Source organism: Mauremys mutica, chromosome 2 (genome assembly GCF_020497125.1).
Source record: "Mauremys mutica isolate MM-2020 ecotype Southern chromosome 2, ASM2049712v1, whole genome shotgun sequence".
NCBI lineage: Eukaryota > Metazoa > Chordata > Testudines > Geoemydidae > Mauremys > Mauremys mutica.
This window is the reverse complement of record NC_059073.1, coordinates 299,893,673-299,914,842: the sequence shown is the minus strand read 5'-3', so window position 1 is coordinate 299,914,842 and position 21,170 is coordinate 299,893,673. Positions and strand designations below refer to the sequence as shown.

Sequence of the window (21,170 nt, the reverse complement as noted above, 5' to 3'; positions counted from 1 at the left end):
TTTTGTGGCAGACCTTGTTGGCATTGGCCTCTGAGAAGGTAAATTAATCCAAAGGTAATGTGCATTGTAACATGTACTGCATAACATTTGTTTGCTCCTGTGACTGCTCTGACGTGTGTTGAAAATGCAGTTTGTAATGATTTTACCATTCTGTCTTAACAGAATGTACCCATACATCACGTCATCATTTAAAGGCACTGCAATGAAAGAAATAAAGAAGGCAGAAGTGGATGTGAAGATTGGTATGCAATATCCTGAATTGGCCATTTTTATTGTACTATAACTTGGCTTTTTATTTAAAAATTGTGGCTTAATTATGCTAGTAGTAAAACTCTTTTGTGACTAGAAATCAATAACCCTTTTGTAGCACTTCATATTTTGATATGCTCAGAAATATTAGCTAAGCTCCCATAACTGCTCTGTTGCAGTTAAAATATAAAATACAGAAAAAAGCATAGTCACAAATTGCCTTGCAAGGTAGGATGGGGAGCTTTAATTCAAGAAAGCAAGGAATCTAAAGAAAAGTAGTGATCCTCCTCCTAAATCCAAGGTCAGACTGACATGGTGGGGGGACTCTATCATGGGAAGCAGTGACTCTGAAAAAGATTGTGGGAGTCATGAGGAATAATCAGCTGAACATGAGCTCCCAGTGCGACGCTATGGCCAGAAGTGTTAATGCAATCCTTGGACTCATAAAGAGGGGAATCTCAAAGAGGAGTACAGAGGTTATTTTACCTCTGTGTTTGGCACTGGTGCCACTGATGTTGGAACACTGTGTCCAGTTCTGATGCCCACAATTCAAGATGGATGTTGATAAATTGGAGAGGGTTCAGAGTGGAGCCATGAGAATGATCAAAGGATTAGATATTATGCTTTATAGTGATAAACTCAGGAGCTCAATCTATTTTAGCTAGCAAAGAGAAGGTTAAGAAGTGAATGGATTATAGTCTGTAAGTACCTAAAAGGGGAGCAAATGTTTAATAATGGGCTCTTCAGTCTAGCAGAGAAAGGTATAACACAGTCTGGCAGCTGGAAGTTGAAACTAGACAAATTCATATCAGAAATAAGGCATAACTTTTAATCAGTGAGTGTAATTAACCATTGGAACAAAGGATTCTCCATTGCTGAGAATTTTTAAATCAAGATTAGATGTTTTTTCTAGAAGATATGCTTTAGAAATTATTTTGGTGAGGTTCTCTGGTCTGTTTTCTTCAGGAGGTCAGCCTTGATGATCAGAATGGTCCCTTCTGTCGTTGGAATCTATGAATCGTCTGTAAATCTAAATTAGTGACTAAGTATATTAGTACCTCAGGAGATGCTCACATGGTGCAGTCTCAGTCATTCACTAAGTGCCCTTTATTCCCACAGATTTCAATAAAACAGAGGATGCTCAGCACCTCACAAATGCATAATCTGAGATTTAAAACATTTAACAGTTCCAGGTTGTCATAGTGTTTACCCAAAAAATGTTCTCTTTTTCTGTAGAGACGGTATTTTATAATGTCTCTAAGCTGTACTTCAAGTAATTGCTTTGCTTATGTTTTCTAGCTGAACAAGCTGTAGAAGAAGCTAAATGCCAATTAAAGCATTTAGAAGAATCTCTTCTGCATGAGGTCAATGAGGTACTGTAGCAATGATAATATTTCTTAAGCATATTCAGAAATATTGCTTGTTAGAGCTCTGCAGCAACCCATGTTTACTGGCCACAAGTGTCAGTGTGGAAAATGAACAGTAGTAGCTTTTTTTTGGAAAGGTACCTAATTTCTTTTTAATGTAATTTTTCAAAAAAATAGGCTAGAAACAGTTGTAATGACAGGTTTTTTAAATTTAGCTTACAAGTAATATTAAACACCAGGGAGGATAACCAGAACTACTTTTCTGTCAATTACGTGTGTACCATTATTGAGGAGTTTTACAAAGATTAAGTGGCTATTCGTACTGGTCTTGGATTCAATTACATTGCCAAGAAAATATTTTAAGATGACTCCCCCTCCCCCGGTTGCCTTTAAATGTGATAATGATACTGCTTATGTATGGAGATATTATATCCATAAAGCTGTAATAATAATGCTCCCCCCCTTCATTGGTCCGCCAATCTTCTGTCCCCATGCATGCATGTAGACTTGAATTTTTCATGATTTGCCTGCGAAATGCTGAAGACAAGGCTTGCTCTCAGTAGAAGGGCATATGTCATTTGCAAAACATGTGAAATTGTGGTAGATGGAAGGAGAAGCAAGTATGGTGATTAATTCTCAAAATCTATTTTAAGGGTCCATCACCTGCAGCGTAACTTCTGCTCTCCATTCAAAAATATTGTAATACAGTCGAACCCATTTATCTCGACCTCGGTTAACTTGCCAATCCTATTAACTCGAGGTTTTACAAGTGGAACCGCCAAACTCCCTCTTTATCTTATGGGCTTCTCATCTGTTATGTCGATTTGCCCAACCCTAATATCTCGAGCCCGGCTCCCCGCGTCCCCAGCCGCCCGCTCCCTGGCTCTCCAGCCGCGCGGTTCCCCAGCCGCCGCTCCCCGCGTCCCCAGCCGCCCGCCCGCCCCCGCATACCCGGTCCCTGCCCGTCCCTGCCAGCCCGGCCCCGCATACCCGGTCCCTGCCCGTCCCCGCCAGCCCGTCCCCGCATACCTGGTCCCCGCTTTGCCTGCCGCCTGCCCGCCCGGCTCCGCCGGTCCCCGCTTTGCCGCCCGCCCCTCCGCCCGGCTTCGCTTCGCCGCCCGCCCGCCCGGCCCCGCATACCCGGTCCCTGCCCGTCCCCGCCAGCCCGGCCCCGCATACCCGGTCCCTGCCCGTCCCCGCCAGCCCGTCCCCGCATACCTGGTCCCCGCTTTGCCTGCCGCCTGCCCGCCCGGCTCCGCCAGTCCCCGCTTTGCCGCCCGCCCCTCCGCCCGGCTTCGCTTGGCCGGCCGCAGCCGGCCCCGCATACCCGGTCCCTGCCCGTCCTCGCCAGCCCGTCCCCGCATACCTGGTCCCCGCTTTGCCTGCCGCCTGCCCGCCCGGCTCCACCGGTCCCCGCTTTGCCGCCCGCCCCTCCGCCTGGCTTCGCTTCGCCGCCCGCCCGCCCGGCCCCGCATACCCGGTCCCTGCCCGTCCCCGCCAGCCCGCCCCGCATACCCGGTCCCTGCTCGTCCCCGCCCCACATACCTGGTCCCGGCTTCGCCTGCCGCCCGCCCGCCGGCTCCGCTTCGCCGCCCGCCCGCCCCCGCATACCCGGTCCCTGCCTGTCCCCGCCCGCCCGCCCGGCCCCGCATACCTGGTCCCTGCCCGTCCCCGCCCCACATACCTGGTCCCGGCTTCGCCTGCCGCCCGCCCGCCGGCTCCGCTTCGCTGCCCGCCCGTCCGCCCAGCTCCGCTTCCCCGCCCGCCCGTCCGCCCAGCTCCGCTTCCCCGCCCGCCCGCCCCCGCATACCCGGTCCCTGCCTGTCCCCGCCCGCCCGGTCCCGCATACCTGGTCCCTGCCCGTCCCCGCCCCACATACCTGGTCCCGGCTTCGCCTGCCGCCCGCCCGGCTCCGCTTCACCGCCCGCCCGTCCGCCCGGCTCCGCTTTGCCGGATCCAGCCACGTGCAGGCAGCGCGGTAAGGGGGCAGGGAGGGGGTGGGGGGGTGGATAGGGGTTTATCTCGATCATTGGTTATCTCGACGGCTTTTGGCAAACCCCTAGGCCGTCGAGATAACAGGGTTCAACTGTAATTGTTTCTTTCTCTTGTAGAGTGTCACTGAAATCAGTGTTGGTTCTGTTTTGACTGGTCAGAAACACCAATAGTTTTTCTCCTGTGTCTTACCCTGCCATTGGAGATCATTGACTGCTCTAACTTACACTCCATGCCACAGGTGTTTGGGTGCAAAGTGAAACAGACCAGAATCATTGAAGTTTCATTCTGTGGCCTCAGATGTATATAAATGGAGGAATAGAGTTAATTAAAACCTACTGCCTTCTGCTCTGTTCCTTGGGGTATTGTGCTCTGAGCAGCAGAGTGAAAATTTAACACTGATTCTAATATATCCTAATTTAATCTCCAGTACACTAACTGTGTCTGGAAGCATCGGGGTTGGTAGCAGACTGTAGTGATAGGTTTGGAAGTACAGTGGGTGTCCAGAATATTCACTTTCTCAGAAGCAGCTTGGGGAAAAAAACCATAGGGTATTAACTGATGCTAAAATAACTTGTTTTACTGCTTTTTCAAAGTCTGCTCAGCTTGCATTACAAGATGCTCTAGAAAATGCAAAAAGAATGCGTGAGAAGCTGGAGGAGAAACAAAGGCAAGATGTGAGACTATTTAATCAGTGTTTCAGAAAAAGTGGTTGTGTACTGTATGTTGTAAATAGTTATTTGATCCAGAGTCTGATACTTAAATAGTGCTTTCCCAAGTTGCAGCTGTTTGTCATTTCAAGGTGCTTTTCAGTTACTTTGGATGCTCCAATCCTTTACCCTTTTCTGGAAAAAATTTTAATCCTTGTAATTTTTTGGTTAGAATCTTTTAGAATGAAATTCTTTTATCTGTTTAGAGACTTGGGTTTCCTCCCATACATCAGATGAAAGCAAGATTGTTTAATATTTATAATATGGCTACAAAAATTTGAAAGAAGCTCAAATGCTGGTTCTCTGATGTTGAGACATTGGCGAAAAATCAGGCCTGGGTTCATTGCTTCAAATCTAATCAATGTTACACAAGACATTTTGAAAGCACTACCTTGTAGCATGGCAATTCAGTTAGGAATAGGAGCATGCTAGAGACCTAGGGCTATTGATCCTGGATAAAAGCAAGTATTTTTAGGAGTCTGCTTCTGTCAAACCCTGACAGTATTTTAAGGTGTGCTTGAGCCTACAACACCCATCTGTTGGCTAGATTAGAGTCAGCTGCTTCTTTTTCTAGTTAATATCCACAAACAGCAGTTTGAATCAAACACCCTCTCTTCAGGGAAAAGAGAGATTTGTAGTCCCTCCATGTGGGTCCTTTAGGGCAGCCAGAAGGAAACCCAGAGGCTGGATTATATTTTGTTTACCAGATCCTTTTCAGCATGGGTCCAACGGGTGCCCAAAATTTTTCCATGAGGAAATGATTATTCTGTATCCTACAGGTGGACATTACAGTCTCCTTGTCAACAAGGCTAAAGCATAGAATCTTCTTTTAGAGCAGCAGTAGCTGTTTGTCTCTATTTTTATGACATGCAAAACAGATTGCAATTGAACAGAATATAGGACTCCACCTCCACATACAGGCATATTTGTCAAACCAGGAGTACAACAGAAGGAAACAGAGATTTACTTCAGTGTCCAAAGAACCTGGAGATTATAGGCCTGTATTACCCAGGTTGAATGATATAAAGTAATGTCCACTTTCAGACTGATATCCATAAGGTCAGACATTCAAGTAGCCAACTGAAGGCATTCCTCTGTTTACAGGATCTGAGAAACACATACTTGCACTTAACTGGGGTTTTGTTTGGATTTGAAGCCACTTACATAAACATGTTGCTGCATTATAACGCTACTTAACACAATGAATTGTTATTAAGTGAGGTGGATGTCTCACCCATTTCCCCATACCCTGACTGCTAGAAAAGAGGAAGCTTTCCTTCTTGTCTGCCATCCTGGCTGTTGGGAAATTATTTGCCCTCTTTATTCTTACCCAGGTACTATCAAAGATGCAGGTCTTGGAACATAAGAACATAAGGACATAAGAATGGCCGTACCGGGTCAGACCAAAGGTCCATCTAGCCCAGTATCTGCCTACCGACAGTGGCCAATGCCAGGTGCCCCAGAGGGAGTGAACCTAACAGGCAATGATCAAATGATCACTCTCCTGCCATCCATCTCCATCCTCTGACAAACAGAGGCTAGGGACACCATTCCTTACCCATCCTGACTAATAGCCATTTATGGACTTAACCACCATGAATTTATCCAGTTCTCTTTTAAACGCTGTTATAGTCCTAGCCTTCACAACCTCCTCAGGTAAGGAGTTCCACAAGTTGACTGTGCGCTGCGTGAAGAAGAACTTCCTTTTATTTGTTTTAAATCTGCTGCCTATTAATTTCATTTGTATTATGGGAATAAGTAAATAACTTTTCCTTATCCACTTTCTCCACACCACTCATGATTTTATATACCTCTATCATATCCCCCCCCTTAGTCTCCTCTTTTCCAAGCTGAAGAGTCCTAGCCTCTTCAGTCTTTCCTCATATGGGATCCTCTCCAAACCCCTAATCATTTTAGTTGCCCTTTTCTGAACCTTTTCTAGTGCCAGTATATCTTTTTTGAGATGAGGAGACCACATCTGTACACAGTATTCGAGATGTGGGTGTACTATGGATTTATATAAGGGCAATAATATATTCTCAGTCTTATTATCTATCCCCTTTTTAATGGTTCCTGACATCCTGTTTGCTTTTTTGACCGCCTCTGCACACTGCGTGGACATCTCCAGAGAACTGTCCACGATGACTCCAAGATCTTTTTCCTGACTCGTTGTAGCTAAATTAGCCCCCATCATATTGTATGTATAGTTGGGGTTATTTTTTCCAATGTGCATTACTTTACATTTATCCACATTAAATTTCATTTGCCATTTTGTTGCCCAATCACTTAGTTTTGTGAGATCTTTTTGAAGTTCTTCACAATCTGCTTTGGTTTTAACTATCTTGAGCAGTTTAGTATCATCTGCAAACTTTGCCACCTCACTGTTTACCCCTTTCTCCAGATCATTTATGAATAAATTGAATAGGATTGGTCCTAGGACTGACCCTTGGGGAACACCACTAGTTACCCCTCTCCATTTTGAGAATTTACCATTAATTCCTACCCTTTGTTCCCTGTCTTTTAACCAGTTCTCAATCCATAAAAGGACCTTCCCTTTTATCCCATGACAGCTTAATTTACGTAAGAGCCTTTGGTGAGGGACCTTGTCAAAGGCTTTCTGGAAATCTAAGTACACTATGTCCACTGGATCCCCCTTGTCCACATGTTTGTTGACCCTTTCAAAGAACTCTAATAGATTAGTAAGACACAATTTCCCTTTACAGAAACCACGTTGACTATTGCTCAACAGTTTGTTTTTCTATGTGTCGTACAATTTTAATTCTTAACTATTGTTTCGACTGATTTGCCCGGTACCAACATTAGACTTACCGGTCTGTAATTGCCGGGATCACCTCTAGAGCCCTTTTTAAATATTGGCGTTACATTAGTTAACTTCCAGTCATTGGGTACCGACGCCGATTTAAAGGACAGGTTACAAATCTTAGTTAATAGTTCTACAACTTCACATTTGAGTCTTCCCCTTTTTACTCCTGCTTGAAGAGTATGATGTGATTACACCTATCTGTCTTCTGTTTTTTCCTTATTAGACTCTGCTTGTTGCCTAACATGGGCAGAACAAATGGAGTACTAATCAGATGCCCAGACTTTGCAAGAGCAACTAGTGGGCTGAGACTAATTAGCATGGAGATTGTAAAATCTTCTTGTGTGTAGCAATCCATACCAACTATCTAATGACCCATGGATATGTCCATATATAATCTATAAAGAGGTGAAATTGGTTCAAACCTTGCTCAGAAGAGTAATCTCTTGCAGGTGGATTGTCTGGTGTGTAGGGATGATAACAAAATAATAGTGGGTAGATTCCTATTTCATTGGGCTATCATTCCTTTGTTCCCCACAAAACCCTTCACAGTATAGCTAGACAGTTTCCCTCCGTGCACTCTGTCAACAGAAACTTTTAAGGGAGTATGAGGAGAGAGCAGCTATTGCAAAAAACACACTACTTCAGTCAATGCGGCAGAAAAATTATTTGATTATTTTGCTTTTATCCTGCAGGACAAGTAATTCTATCACATTTGCCTCTTTGCTTCATGGCTTTAAATCTCAGTTTGGTAATACTTCCTCTGAACACTGCATCACAATGATGTGATGTCCAGAGTTTATTTTAAGACTTCCTGGGAATGACCCAAGAATTTTGGAATGGATAGCAACTCTGAAACAAAAAGTTTATAGCTTTGTAGGTTCCAAGGCCACAAGGGACCATTGTGATCACTCAGTCTGACCTCTTCTATAATACAGGACATAGAACTTCCTCAAAATCATTTCTGTCTAAACTAGAGCATATCTTTCAGGAAAAAAATCCAATCTTTAGCTCTTTAGGAGTCAAGTGTACAGCTGCCTCTTTAGGTAATAGCGAACACATTCTTGCTTATGTGACACCTCACTTCAAGGAAGTCCACTACTATCATTTACCGAAAGTGAAATCCTCACTTCCTGAAATCTGAAGGTCACCTGTAGTACATGGGCTTCGTGTAATCCTTTAACTGGATAATGCTACATTTTCTAATGTTACTGGCAGATGCAGCATACAAGTAGTGATTACATGATGGTGCTTACCTAGGAGTTCTCATACCAATTTTAATACTTTCCATTCCTCAGGCCTACCCCCCAAAATGTGGTTCATGTTAGTTGAAGCTCCTTGTTCATGATTAGTTTCTTTGACTCTGGTAGCTCCTTGCAGAAAGTTCTGCAAAGCCAAAGGGCACTTTAACCCTCCATTCTCCCGTAGTTGAATGGGAGGAAACATGAAGTGTATGGAATGATACAAGTCAACTCTGAGAATGAAACTGGCTAATTTTTGTGTTGCTTACTAATGGATGATGGTTACAGTATGCCTAATTTTTTAAAAAAATCTATCAGCCAGAAACTTTATGATATGAAAACAAGTGCCAATTTGGTAAAGCATTTTTCCTTTACAAATGCAACGAAAGAATGTCTTTAGCTATTCTCATATTGATAAACATGAAAATCTTCATAGCAATGGCTATCAGTCTTAATTTGCAGGTTAACAGCTAATGCTGTCTTCATTAATGTCAAGCTGCCAATGTGCTACTTGGCTTGTGTTTGATTTTAAGCAGGAATTTTCTGTTTTCAAAAATGGAAGAATGTGATCTGCCTCTAATCAATTTCCAGTATACAGAAGTCTGTCCTATCAGTTTGAAAACCCAAGAATCATGTTAGCCTTTAAAAGTTTGCATGTTTTTGTGGTTGATACTACTTTTTTATCATTTATATTTCTGGCTAAAGTGAACTGTCCAATCTCTGTATCTCCTAAACCAGATTAACAGTGGCTATTAAACTGGTAACAGTAAGTAAAATTAAATTAAATTAAAAACTTTAAAAGGAAATTTATAAAAGAAAACTGCTTATTGATTTTGCATTGCTTAGAGAATTGAAGAGGCCAAAGAAGCTCTATTTAATATTTGGAATAAACATAGAAAACAGAAGTCAAGATGGAATGTTCATCTATAACAACAGTCGCTTGGTCAGAATGTATGAGAAAGTGGGACCACATCTTAAACAGGGGTCTCGGTAAGCTTTCTTTCTTATTTATTTATTTTTATTATTTATTTAGGGATCAGGTTTAAAACCTTGTTTTAAAATGCAGGTATTCTTAATACCTACAGGAATCTAAAATCCATGATCCCACCTGAAAGAGGTTAGTTCCTTTCCAAGCATATGTGCAACATGGATTATTTATATATTTTTGAGTGTTATATACATGCGTTAAGGGAAGAATAAATCATTCAAAATATAGTTCTGCAGTTCTCAAAGTAATTTTTTAGAGGAACTCACTGTTGTTGAATTTTTTATTGCAACTTGGGAGTTCTTGAGTTCCCAGTTTCTCTGAGGTTTTACCTGCATGTAAGTGTTGCTCTTTTAATATCCTCCAAATCCTGGTGTCTGTTCCTTTCCCTATCCTGCCTATCCCTATTCTGACATGTCCTCACATTTTAGAACTTAATATTTTTGAGGTTTATTTCATGTATTCATTTGAAATGAAGTAATTTAAATATAATTCTGCACATGACTATGATCAGACGGGATGCTAGTCTCCATTTTCTATTAGAAAAATATTACTTAATATGAAATACCTGTTTCTAAAGTGAGTCAAGGGCAGCTGCAAACAAAATAAATGACTTGTTCTTTGAACTTGGATCAAAATGCTTTGAACTGATGTTATTTCAGTTTCAGCAGTGGTGCAGTTGGAATGGTGGATGTGCCCTTAGAAGCCATGGAGCCAACACACAATAAGCAGGCCTTTGTCAATGTTAAAGAATATAACCACTTGCTGATATCCATGGAGCATTATCTGATCCAGTACTGGAAGGACATCGGAATAAGTAAATCTTTATTGTTTAGCCTGGCTTGTTTTATATAGCTATTTGAAAAAAATCTGTGTCACTGTTAATTAATCAAATACATCCGATAAATCGGAAGTTGGTGTGACAGGTTCGGTCACAGAGACGCCCTTGGGACTGCCACCTGATGTGCTGAGACTACCTCTAAGCCCATTTTCCCTGCCAGGTTGGGACTTCAGAACCCTATCTTGTTGAGCCAGCCATGCTAGCCTGCTGCAAACACAGATCCAGGTCTGAACCACGTCCCCCAAAGCTGCAGGCTTTAACTGAAAACCACTTAGCAGGTACTCCTATTTCCAGCACCCAGACACCCAGTTCCCAATGGGGTCCAAACCCCAAATAAATCCATTTTACTCTGTATAAAGCTTATACAGGGTAAACTCATAAATTGTTCTCCTTCTGTAATAACACTGATAGAGAGATATGCACAGCTGTTTGCTCCTCCAGGTATTGATTACTTACTCTGGGTTAATTAATAAGCCAAAAATTATTTTATTAAGTATAAAAAGTAGGATTTAAGTGGTTCCAAGTAATAACAGACAGAACAAAGTAAGTTACCAAGCAAAATAAAACAAAAACATGAAAGTGTAAGCCTAATACAGTAGGAAATTGAATACAGATAAAATCTCACCCTCAGAGATGTTCCATTAAGCTTATTTCACAGACTGGACTCCTTCCTAGTCTGGGCCCAATCTTTTCCCCTAGTACAGTTCTTGTTAGTTTCAGCAGGCATCTTAGGTGAAAAGCAGGGGATTTTACATGACTGTAGCCTGCTTTCTTCTGTTTCACCCTGTAAACGGGCCGTACTCACCCCTGCCGCGCCTCCTGCTGGTTGGTCCCAGAATGTCCCTCAGTCCAGCCCTGGAGCGCCCTCGGCAGGCTGGTGACCCGCCTGTTCCCTGGCCCCGGCGTCCCTCCCTGGACCCAGTGCCCCCTATCTATAATTGGGTCTCCCCCTCCCAGGGGAACCCCACGCTACTATCCCCGCCTTGCCTCAGTAGTGGCTACTGACAGTCATGGTCTAGCCCCACACCCTGGGGCAGACTGCAGTATCAGCCCACTCATCACAGGCAAAGGGGTTTGGACCTGCTGCTTTGTCCTACCCCTGGGTTGTCCTTTGCAACCCCCAGTACCTTTGGCCCTATAGCTAGGCCGCAGCCTGGGGCTTTCCAGGCTGGAGCTTCCCCAGCTCCTCAGCCTGTCCTCCAGCCCTGCTTCACTCAGGTATCTAGTCTCAAGCCCTAAGCAGCCAGGCCCATCCCTCTCTGAAGGCAGAGAGAGACTCTGTCTGGGCTCTAGCTTCCCTGCCTCTTATAAGCCCCAGGGCTTCAGTTTGGGGCGTGGCCTCCAGCTGTAGCCACTTTCCCCATCAGCCCAGCCTCCAGCCGCAGCTCTCAAGCCCTGCCAGGCTGCTTTTCCAAGCCCTCAGGGCCGGAGCAGGGTCCGCCCTGCTACACACCCTCTTTTATAGCTTTGGCACAGGGCGGGAATCTTTTGTCTCTCTGGGTCTCCACCCCTCCTTCTAGATGGAAAAGCACCAGGTTTAAGATGGATTCCAGTACTAGGTGACATGGTCACAAGTCCTGTGAGACCCCCAAGCCTTCATTCTTCCTGGCCTGACTCACAGGAAGGCTTGCAAGTAAACTGAGCCGTCTACAGTCAATTGTCCTGGTTAATGGGAGCCATCAAGATTCCAAACCACCATTAATGGCCCACACTTTGCATAATTACAATAGGACCTCAGAATTATATTTCATATTTCTAGTTTCAGATACAAGAATGATACATTCATACAAATAGGATGAACAGTCAGTAGATTATAAGCTTTGTAATGATACCTTACAAGAGCAAGAGACCTTTTGCATGAAGCATATTCCAGTTACGTTATATTCACACTTATTAGCATATTTTTATAAAATCATATGGAGTGGAACGTCACAGTTGGATCAGATTGTAGCTTTTAAGAACAGCAACCCGAGGGAGTCAGTGTGGACCAGACACTGAACCAGTTGCAATTCCTAGAGGCATGCTGCACGCAGAAAATAGAGGCAGAGAGATTACTCACTATTCAACTGTTGCTGCCTCTGGGACCACACACGGGAGCAAAGGTTGCACATAAAATCCTTTGATATGAAGTTGAGATGGAGGTGCTATAACAATGCATGCTACCTTTTCAAATGTGAATCCTAGGATCTGGTGGGTCAACCAGTTGAGTTCAATTTGTGTAAAGCAAGAAGCCCTAGAGCCAGGATGACAAAGGGTAAACCCAAATGGGTATCCAGCTGTAAGAGTCAAAAGTACCGCTGAAGGAATCCTAAAATGCAACCTGAAATTGCTCTTTCCCAGTAGCCATAGGATGAAGACAAAGGAAACCAGGTGCAAGTTTTATGAGTAGTGAAATCAAGCGAGCATTTTGGCTCATCTAGTAAGGAGTTGGAAGTACAGGCAAATGTTACATCTGTTCATTTTTTAGATAAATTGATTCTACGTGTATTTACAAATTAGATGTGACCCTTGCTGTGTCCCAGTTCAAACAATGTTGTTTTAACCAATGCTGTAATCTGCTTTTTGTATAATTATTCATTAGTTTCAGTGTGCACTAGAAAACTTCTATAGTGTGAAAAATGTACGGAGCTCCTGCATCAGATCTTGGTTTTGAGAATAATCAGATAATTTTGGGTAGCTTTCTTGTCATATAAAAGATGCAATATTGCTATTTAATTCAGATCCATAGTAGTACTTGGAATAATTGTGCTCTAGTTTGAGTGAAATTATGGCCTTTTAAAAAAAATCTAAGCATGATTTCGTTCCTTAAAAAATAATGTGCATTTCTGTCTAATGCAGAGAAGTTGTAGCTCAAGATGTCTAGTTTCACCTGGCTACACTTATTTCCAAGCCCAGCTCCCTATCCCACACTGTCCCCATATGCAAGATTTTAGGCTGTCACAGTGGGGTTTGTGCTTTTTGTTTCTTTGTTGTAATATAAACATTTAAAACAGAGCAGGTGGTGTGGACATGTTTTGTAAAAGATCATCCCTTCCTTCCTCCTGAAGTATTCAAGTCCTTTTTGTCTAGTGTGCTTATCTATAAAAGCCCCCAAATGTTGCAAGTATGTCAATTAACCAACGGCTATGTACCAGTAGCATTAACTCCCCACATATCTGGTTCCTTTGGGACAAGTGTAGCCTCAATCCAACCTTGGACAAGTGTGCCTTCCTTTATACATGATCGATCTGCCGGTATTGCTCTGTATGAAAGAAAGCACAAGAAACACTTACATCTACACAGGCAGTTAATAGAGGGTCTTTTCTAGGAAAAAAGTGGTAGAGTGTTTTTAAATTCCAGTGTATAAGAAACTGCTCCTGAAACCTTAAAACGGATATGTATATAGTTCCTTACTTTTGAAGATGGCTAGTGAGAAGAAGTTAGTTGAAGTAAACAATTACGTGCTTGCATGGATGGGAGCAGTGAACAGGGTTTCCTGTAATGCTGCATATCCTTATGCACCATAAGCTATATTGATGTTCTGCTTCCACTTAGCTTTAATGTAGGAGAAGTTGTTTAGATGTTCATAAACTACCCATTTTAATTTTTGGAGCAACTTTGTCTTTTCGGACCTTGGCTCCAAATATGTCTATGACATACACAACCAATCCACCTCAGGATGTCTGTGCACAGAGTCCTTTCTTTCAGTGCAGGTCTGAGAATCAGCCATCCAATTGGTCTTGGTTATTGTTATTTAATATTGGTGGATAGCACAGGTGTGCATGGCACTTGTTGGAGAACAGCATATAAAAAGATATGTTATGGTGACAAGAGAAATGACATGGAGCAGAGAAGGAGAAAAATCTTACACAGAACAAGATAGAGGTGGCTTGTTTTGCAAACCACTAACGTGTTTTGGAGTTTTTTTAATAGGCCGATATTAGAAAGTTAGCATTGGATCACATATGCATATGGAGAGGATGGACGTGATGGAATAGTATTTGTTAGGCCCTGTCAAATATAAAACAAAGCAGAGTCCCTGCCTTTGAAGGTCTTTGAAGGAGGAGAGAGAGTGCAAGGCTCTTGGTACCAGATGTTTGAAGCTGCCCATGGAGATGTTTGAGGGGAAAAGAAACTAAGGGAGGCATGAATTGAAGCAGAATTGGTAGATCAGAAGGCTTAAGTGGGGCCTTACTTAAAGCAGACTGACTTGAAGCAGAGAGGTGCAATCCATGACCCTTCCTTCCTACTTTCTCCCACAACTTTCACTGATAGCAGCACACGTTTTTATTGACTTTAACAATTCTTCCCACTCCAAGCACTCTGCTTATGGTACCCAAGTGAAGTTGTGGCTTTGTCAACTTCCTAGAGCTAGAAATGTTTTGAAAGAAATACCAAGTAATTATTGCCCTGCTCTTGGATGCTACATTTACCATGAGAGACTGGAACTGATTAACTCTGTTGACTGTATTTATGTGCTTAAACAAGCTGGTGGCTTTGATCCAATATTTTTTGCTGTTTATAAGATAAATTCTTAAAAGTTTAATCCTTTAGAGCCTAATTTGCATTTACACTCTTAGTCTCATTGAAATAAATGTGGGAATAGGGGGCACAACATATGAACCTCAATGTAATAAGCAAGGTCCGCAAAGGGTAAAGTATCTGACAGAATAAGTTTATCGAAGTAACTGATCAAAATTAAAAAAATTACAACAATTCACACAGCTTTTCTGCCAGGTGTTTATGAGCAAAATAATTGTTCTTTCCAGTTAGTCTGTATGTAGAGTCATAGAGTTTAGGCAGAGACTGCCAGATCATCTAGTCTGACCTCCTGTGTGATATTCCTAGATAATCCTGTCAAGTGACCCGCACACACATGCTGCAGAATCTGACCTGGGGGAAAATTCCTTCCCCCTGATATGGAGATCAGTTAAACCCTGAGCATGTGAGCAAGAACCAGTTAGCCAAGTACCCTAAAGAGCCCTCTCAGAGTCTTGGCTCTCCCCATCCAATGGCCCATCTCCAGCCATGCCCATCCCTGACACCTCAGAGGAAGGAGATAAAAAACAAAACAGAATACACTGCAACGGGTACATCCCTTCCTGACTGCTGCCAGTGGCTGGCTGAAGCCCTGGAGTGTAAGCTTTTTATGAATATAAGACACAAAGCAGAAGTGAGCCCCACAGCTGCCGAGCCCTGCCCCGCCCCCTACTATCACATCATGCTTGCATTAGTTCCCTCTTTTGCTGATTATGATGGTGTATTCCTAGTATGTACTGTTGTCTCTCTGGGAGTGCGGTCTAGTGCTTGGATGAGAAAACAGTGGTTGAACACCTCTGGATTCTGTTTCTAGTCTGCCATTGACTTCATGTGAGCTGGAGCAAGTCACCGAAACTTGGGATAAAATTTTCAAACCCAGATGCCGTAAGTTAAGCTCCTAAATCTGTCTTTAGGCCTTCAAAATAGAATTTACAAAAGTACCTAAGTGACTTGTAAGCACAAATAACAATAACTTTAAATGGTGACACTGCCCTAAAATCATTTAAGCACTCTTTTCAATTCTACATGGAAGGCTTAAATACAGATTTAGGAGTCTAATGGTTTAGACACCCATGTTTCAAAACTTTGGCCTCTGTGCCTCCATTGTCCTGTCTAAATTGAGGATAGGAATATGTTCTGCCTTGGAAGTCTTGTAATAATTTATCTAAAATATATTAGAAAATGCTTCCCATGTCACTGGAGCTTTTAGTGAAAGAGGCGTGTTTCACAAATATATGTTAATGTTGATTTTTTTTTTGTCTTCAGTTTTGTTTTGTTTGGTGGCTTAAAAATGTGTGAGGACAGAGCTTCCTTTGTGGAGCAGATCACCGTTAAAAAGTTGAAGATTGAAAATTACTGCTTATCTCTGCAATGCACTGGATAACTACAGACATACCTAGTCTTTTTCTTAAATGTTTGTGAATTGGAATTTCACAATAGTCTTTAGCTTATAATGGAGTTGAGCTGATAGAATGGCATTTGAAGGGTGACTCACCGGTCTCTCTGTGTGTTACTACCTCATTCGGTATAGAAACTGTAATATTTACATAGTGCTATGTATCTTCAAAGTACTTCACAAACATGGACTAATCCCCACTCATATAATGTAAGTAAATATTTGACTACACAGAAGGGCTTGACTTATTTCAAGGCCACGAGAGTGTCCATTTCTAAACCCACATGAATGCTTTCCATCTTTCAGTCCTGTTTCCAGACCACATCTTGTTCCCACTACCTTAGGGATGGGCAGCCTATGGCATGCTTGCTGAAGGCGGCACGCGAGCTGATTTTCAGTGGCACTCACATTGCCCGGGTCCTGGCCACTGGTCTGGGGAGCTCTGCATTTTAATTTAATTTTAAATGAAGCTTCTTAAACATTTTAAAAACCTTATTTACTTTACATACAACAGTAGTTTAGTTAGATATTATAGACTTATAGAAAGACACTTTCTAAAAACGTTAACATATTACTGGCATGCGAAACCTTAAATCAGAGTGAATAAATAAAGACTCGGCACACCACTTCTGAAAGGTTGCCGACCCCTGCAACTACCTTCATGCCCACTTGCAACTTCTCTTAAAAGCTACTGGTCCCCCAGTTGCAAAGAACATTCTTTAACTAACATCTGTAGTTTACATATAAACTTATTCTTAAGTTATATACTTCTTTAGGTCAGAAAGGAGTAACTTCATTCTGGAATGCGTTTGGCTATCTAAGTGACAAATGGTTGGAGAAACCCTCAGATGCAATTCAGTATAAGAGAAGACGTGCAGTGGAAATTTCTGCCCTGGTTCAGTGTGGTGAGTTTATATAATTGGATACATAAAAGGAGAAATAAGGAGAGGATTTAATAGGATAATAAAAAAGGCCTTTAAATTGAAACACCTTAATCCCAGCTTTCCCCAGCATTTGACACTGTATACTGCTGTGCTTTCATGTGCTTCTTCCTTCAGAAGATCTTCTTATAGCCCCTCTGTTTCATTTTCCATCTCCCCCTTAAAAAAAAATCCATTCGCGGCAATTTTTTTTATAACTGTGCATGTTCCACTTCTGTATGTTTCATTGCATCATATTTAAAGGGTGCCAACAAACTGCGGTTTTGATATGCTCCAGAGTGAAAGGGTTATTGGTGAAGAACTGCAGAACTGGAGCACAGCTTTGGCTTTTAATTGATAGTTAACCATTGTTTAAAATTAATTTGCCAAACTCCTTTTACAAATTGTCCTTACGTAACATGTTTTTGTGTGAAGCTGTTTCATTCTTTCCAAGCAGTGCACCTCTCTGCCATGCCACGTTGGGTCCTTTATTGCTCTGCATCAGGACAGGATCAAACCTCAAACTGGGCAGTTTTTATTTAATTTGGGTTTTTTTCAGCTTCTGTTAATTTGTTTCTTGCTTTTTACCAACATTATCTTTGTAAAGACACCTTGCTTTTTTAACTTTTGAATTATTGTCTGAGCTTCCCATTTCCTATGGCAAAATCTGAGTTTACAGATGGCTTGCTATGCCTCTGGTGTCCTAGTATGAAATTGATCTCACATTTCAATTGATCACAGTATAATTTAATATTACAGTGCTTTGTTATCCTACTAAGTAGCTTTGAGCTCCTGTTCCTGCAGTTCTGAGTCAGAAGTTTAATAAAAGGCTTTTTCAGGAAAAAGCCCAGTAAGTAAATTCTCCCACATCAATGTCACAGAAATAAAGTGTTCCCTACATTAAGTTGTCTGCTCCCAGAAAGGAAACTGCTAGTCATAACACAGTGAGCACAGAATATGACATTTAAATTGGCTCTTGAATTTATAGCATATGAGAAAAATTTAAATTTTATTTCAGAAACTCCAGTTAAAACTTTTGTCAAGTAAAAAACGTGGATGGAAAACATTGTTTTTAAATTACCCATTAGGGTACTTCTATACAATTAAGATTCTGAAGCTATTCTAGCATAACAAAAACTTGAACCAGTATGAAGTCCAGAATTTGCTGTTTAGTCTTGGCTCAGTGCCAAAATATCCCCCCCCCCCCCTTCTCCCCCACTACACAGAGGAACTTGTGATATACCTTGAATCGTCAGGACTCACTAACACTTGCCATTGATCACCAGACAGCTGGAATGTTCAGCTTTACAGTGGTAGATACGGTATTCATTTCCAGCCATGTCAGTGCATGCTGCTTGTTGGAAATCACATCGATCTTGTCTCCCCATCCCATTTCAATACAGTTGTAATTCACCATTTGGGAGAAACCCACTGCATTTCAAAGCAGTCTGGAGTTTATTTCTTAGATGCACAAAGCATTTTGCAAATTTGTTAGATCTGCTTGCTAAATTCATGTCAATTGACGAGAGGGGCAAGGTAAGGGAGGGATGGGGCAAGCAAGACAGCAGTAACCTATTTAACATATAATATTTCGTGACTTGTCATGGTTAGATATAGTTTAACATCTTGAAAGCATTTGTACTGGTTAACTGATCCGTAAATATTTCAAAATGCTGATCCTGCTCTAGAAATCCATAAAACTTTAGTTGCTCTAATATAGTTGGCACTGTAACTACCACTATTCAGAAAATATACTCCTCACCTTAATCCTAATAATAAGGCATTAAACCCAAATTGGATTAGTTCTTCCCCAACAGGTATTGCAGCACTTCATATTTTCCGAATGCCTGCTGCAGTGTGGTCAGCTACCTTTTGGAAAGTGTTCAATAACAAGTGTTCCCGGGGTAGAAATAACACCAACATAAGTGACAATGTTGGACAGCATACACTAATTATCTAAAGTTACAATAGTAAGCGGAGTATCTGCCAAACTGTATGTAAAATGTGAAATTATACATGGTGATTCCTTTGCTAACATGAGTCCAACTAACTGGATTGCCCTCAGAGGGAGAGAAATTATAACTAACGCATCTTAGAAACCTCTAAAAGTTATGTGACACTGATATGATCTATGAAAAGCTATTTCAAGGCCCCGTATCTTCTGTTTTAGTGTGACTGGAAGCCTTATGCCATAGAATGTGAGCTTGGTGTCTGACTTTCAAATAGAGGTTTGGGGTGGTAGAATCAGCCATTTCTAGCCTTGATGGGTCATGACATTCAAAACCTTTCACTTGTTCAGGGCTGAACACTGCCTGTCCTGGAACTTGGAAAAGCTGAGCTTTGGGGGAATAGGGAAAGGTAACATTTATGTTGTATGTTGCCTTTTTTTTTTTATGGCAGTCGTTTGCTGGAATTTCTCTTAATGTGCCAAAATTCTGACAGCTTCAGAGAGACGTTAGTAGACAGAGGGAAAATGAGACGGTCAAAGCTGCATGTTGAATTTCATTAATCACATTAGCACAATAAATGGGGGGTGAGGGTTTTTTTAATACGTGCTGTGATATAGTCATTTTCTTCTAAATACTTAATTAGATATCTGCCTTAAATGGAGGGTTCTGTCATCGTCCACCGATATCGAAAACAAAGACCACCGTGGAATCTGGACTTGTGAAATGATCCCTGGTCCTCTGGAAAACAAGTAACCTTTTGATTAGCAATACTATATCACTGATTAGCATATTAATAATGAAGTATCATTTATTAGCCATCTCCCTTGAAGCCAGAGTAATAAACAAATGCAGACAGTAAAGCATACGTGGTATAGAAATATTTGCAAAAGCAAATACCATGTGAAACTTTGCTATTGTGATCGTTATATTAGAGAACAGAGACAGAGTAATGGGGGTGTATCTCACCTTGTTAACTGCGCTAAGTGGCAGGTAGTATGTGTATCAGCTCTGCTACTTTGGACACTTGCCACTGATGGTAATCCCTATCCCTGCTTTAATGATGAACTCAGTCATTGGGAGAAGGGACATTTTGGGGTCACTCACATCTAATCTAAATCTGAGTCTGTCTGGCACACACCATGATTTTAGTGCCCAAAGCTCCATTGCGGAGAAAGCACGCAAGTCAGGCACCAATGTGGTTCCAGCACGAAAGCTGATCCTGTATTAATTATTCAGGCAGAGAGGTGTGTGTGTGTGTGTGTGTGTGTGTGTGTGTGTGTGTGTGTGTGTGTGTAAAGAGAGAGAGATTCCATGCACAGATTTATTACGAAAGGTGACTGTAAAAATGGCATCTGATGTCTGTACTAAATACAGTGAAACTACAGATAAGTATTTTTTTCTGACTGCCAGTCCTATAATCCTAAATAAGGACAGTCAAGTTTGGTTCCATCTTTATCACACCATTAAGGTTCCAATGGCAAAACTGGGCCCTCAGGCCATGTCTACACTACAGAATTATATTGACCTAACTTAGCTTGGTATACAGCCACCACAGTTATTAAATCGCTTGTGTGTGCACGCACACTTGGCTCCTTGGGTCAGCGATGCGTGTCCTCACCAGGAACGCTTGTATTGATTGTATCATCAGTGTGAGGCACTGTGGGACAGCCCCTGAAAGCTGGTTACAGTCAATGTAAGCAATGCAGTGTCTACATTGACACTGCATCAGTCTAATTACATGAGGCACTTACGTCGGTGGGAGCCAAATTTAAGTGAAGACACGTCTACAGCTGGGTTGATGCAAGGCAGCTTTTGTTGACCTAACTGTGTAGTGTAGAGCAGGGGTTCTCAACCTTTTTCTTTCCGAGTCCCCGCCCAATATGCTATAAAAACTCCATGGCTCATCAGTGCGACAACACTGTTTTTCTGCATAGAAAGCGAGGGCCAGCAGAAAAGCAGGGCAATTTCTCGGGTCCCCATGCCATAGGGGTCCCCGAAAAGCTAAGCTGCTCAGGCTTCAACTTCAGCCCCAGGTGGCAGGGCTTAGAGCCCTGGGGCTCCAGCCCCACACAGCAGAGCTTCAGCTTTCTGCCGTGGGCCCCAGCCAGTCTAAAACTGGCCCTGCTTGGCGCCCCAAAACCTGCTCACAGCCCCTCAGGAGGCCCTGGACCCCTAGTTGAG

At 42.3% G+C, this 21,170-nt stretch overlaps 1 protein-coding gene across 5 annotated transcripts in view; it reads left to right on the top strand.

Annotated features, from left to right (window-relative positions):
- LOC123362615 (MORC family CW-type zinc finger protein 1-like) overlaps positions 1–21,170 on the top strand; it is a 95,501-nt gene that overhangs the window by 33,030 nt on the left and 41,301 nt on the right. For all 5 annotated transcript variants that reach the window (XM_045003009.1, XM_045003008.1, XM_045003010.1 and 2 more), the window contains 7 exons: positions 163–242; positions 1,549–1,622; positions 4,205–4,278; positions 9,227–9,370; positions 10,028–10,182; positions 16,897–17,025; positions 19,633–19,738. In XM_045003009.1, the coding sequence (XP_044858944.1) occupies positions 163–242; positions 1,549–1,622; positions 4,205–4,278; positions 9,227–9,370; positions 10,028–10,182; positions 16,897–17,025; positions 19,633–19,738 (762 nt within the window). The remainder of the gene's footprint in view (positions 1–162; positions 243–1,548; positions 1,623–4,204; positions 4,279–9,226; positions 9,371–10,027; positions 10,183–16,896; positions 17,026–19,632; positions 19,739–21,170) is intronic.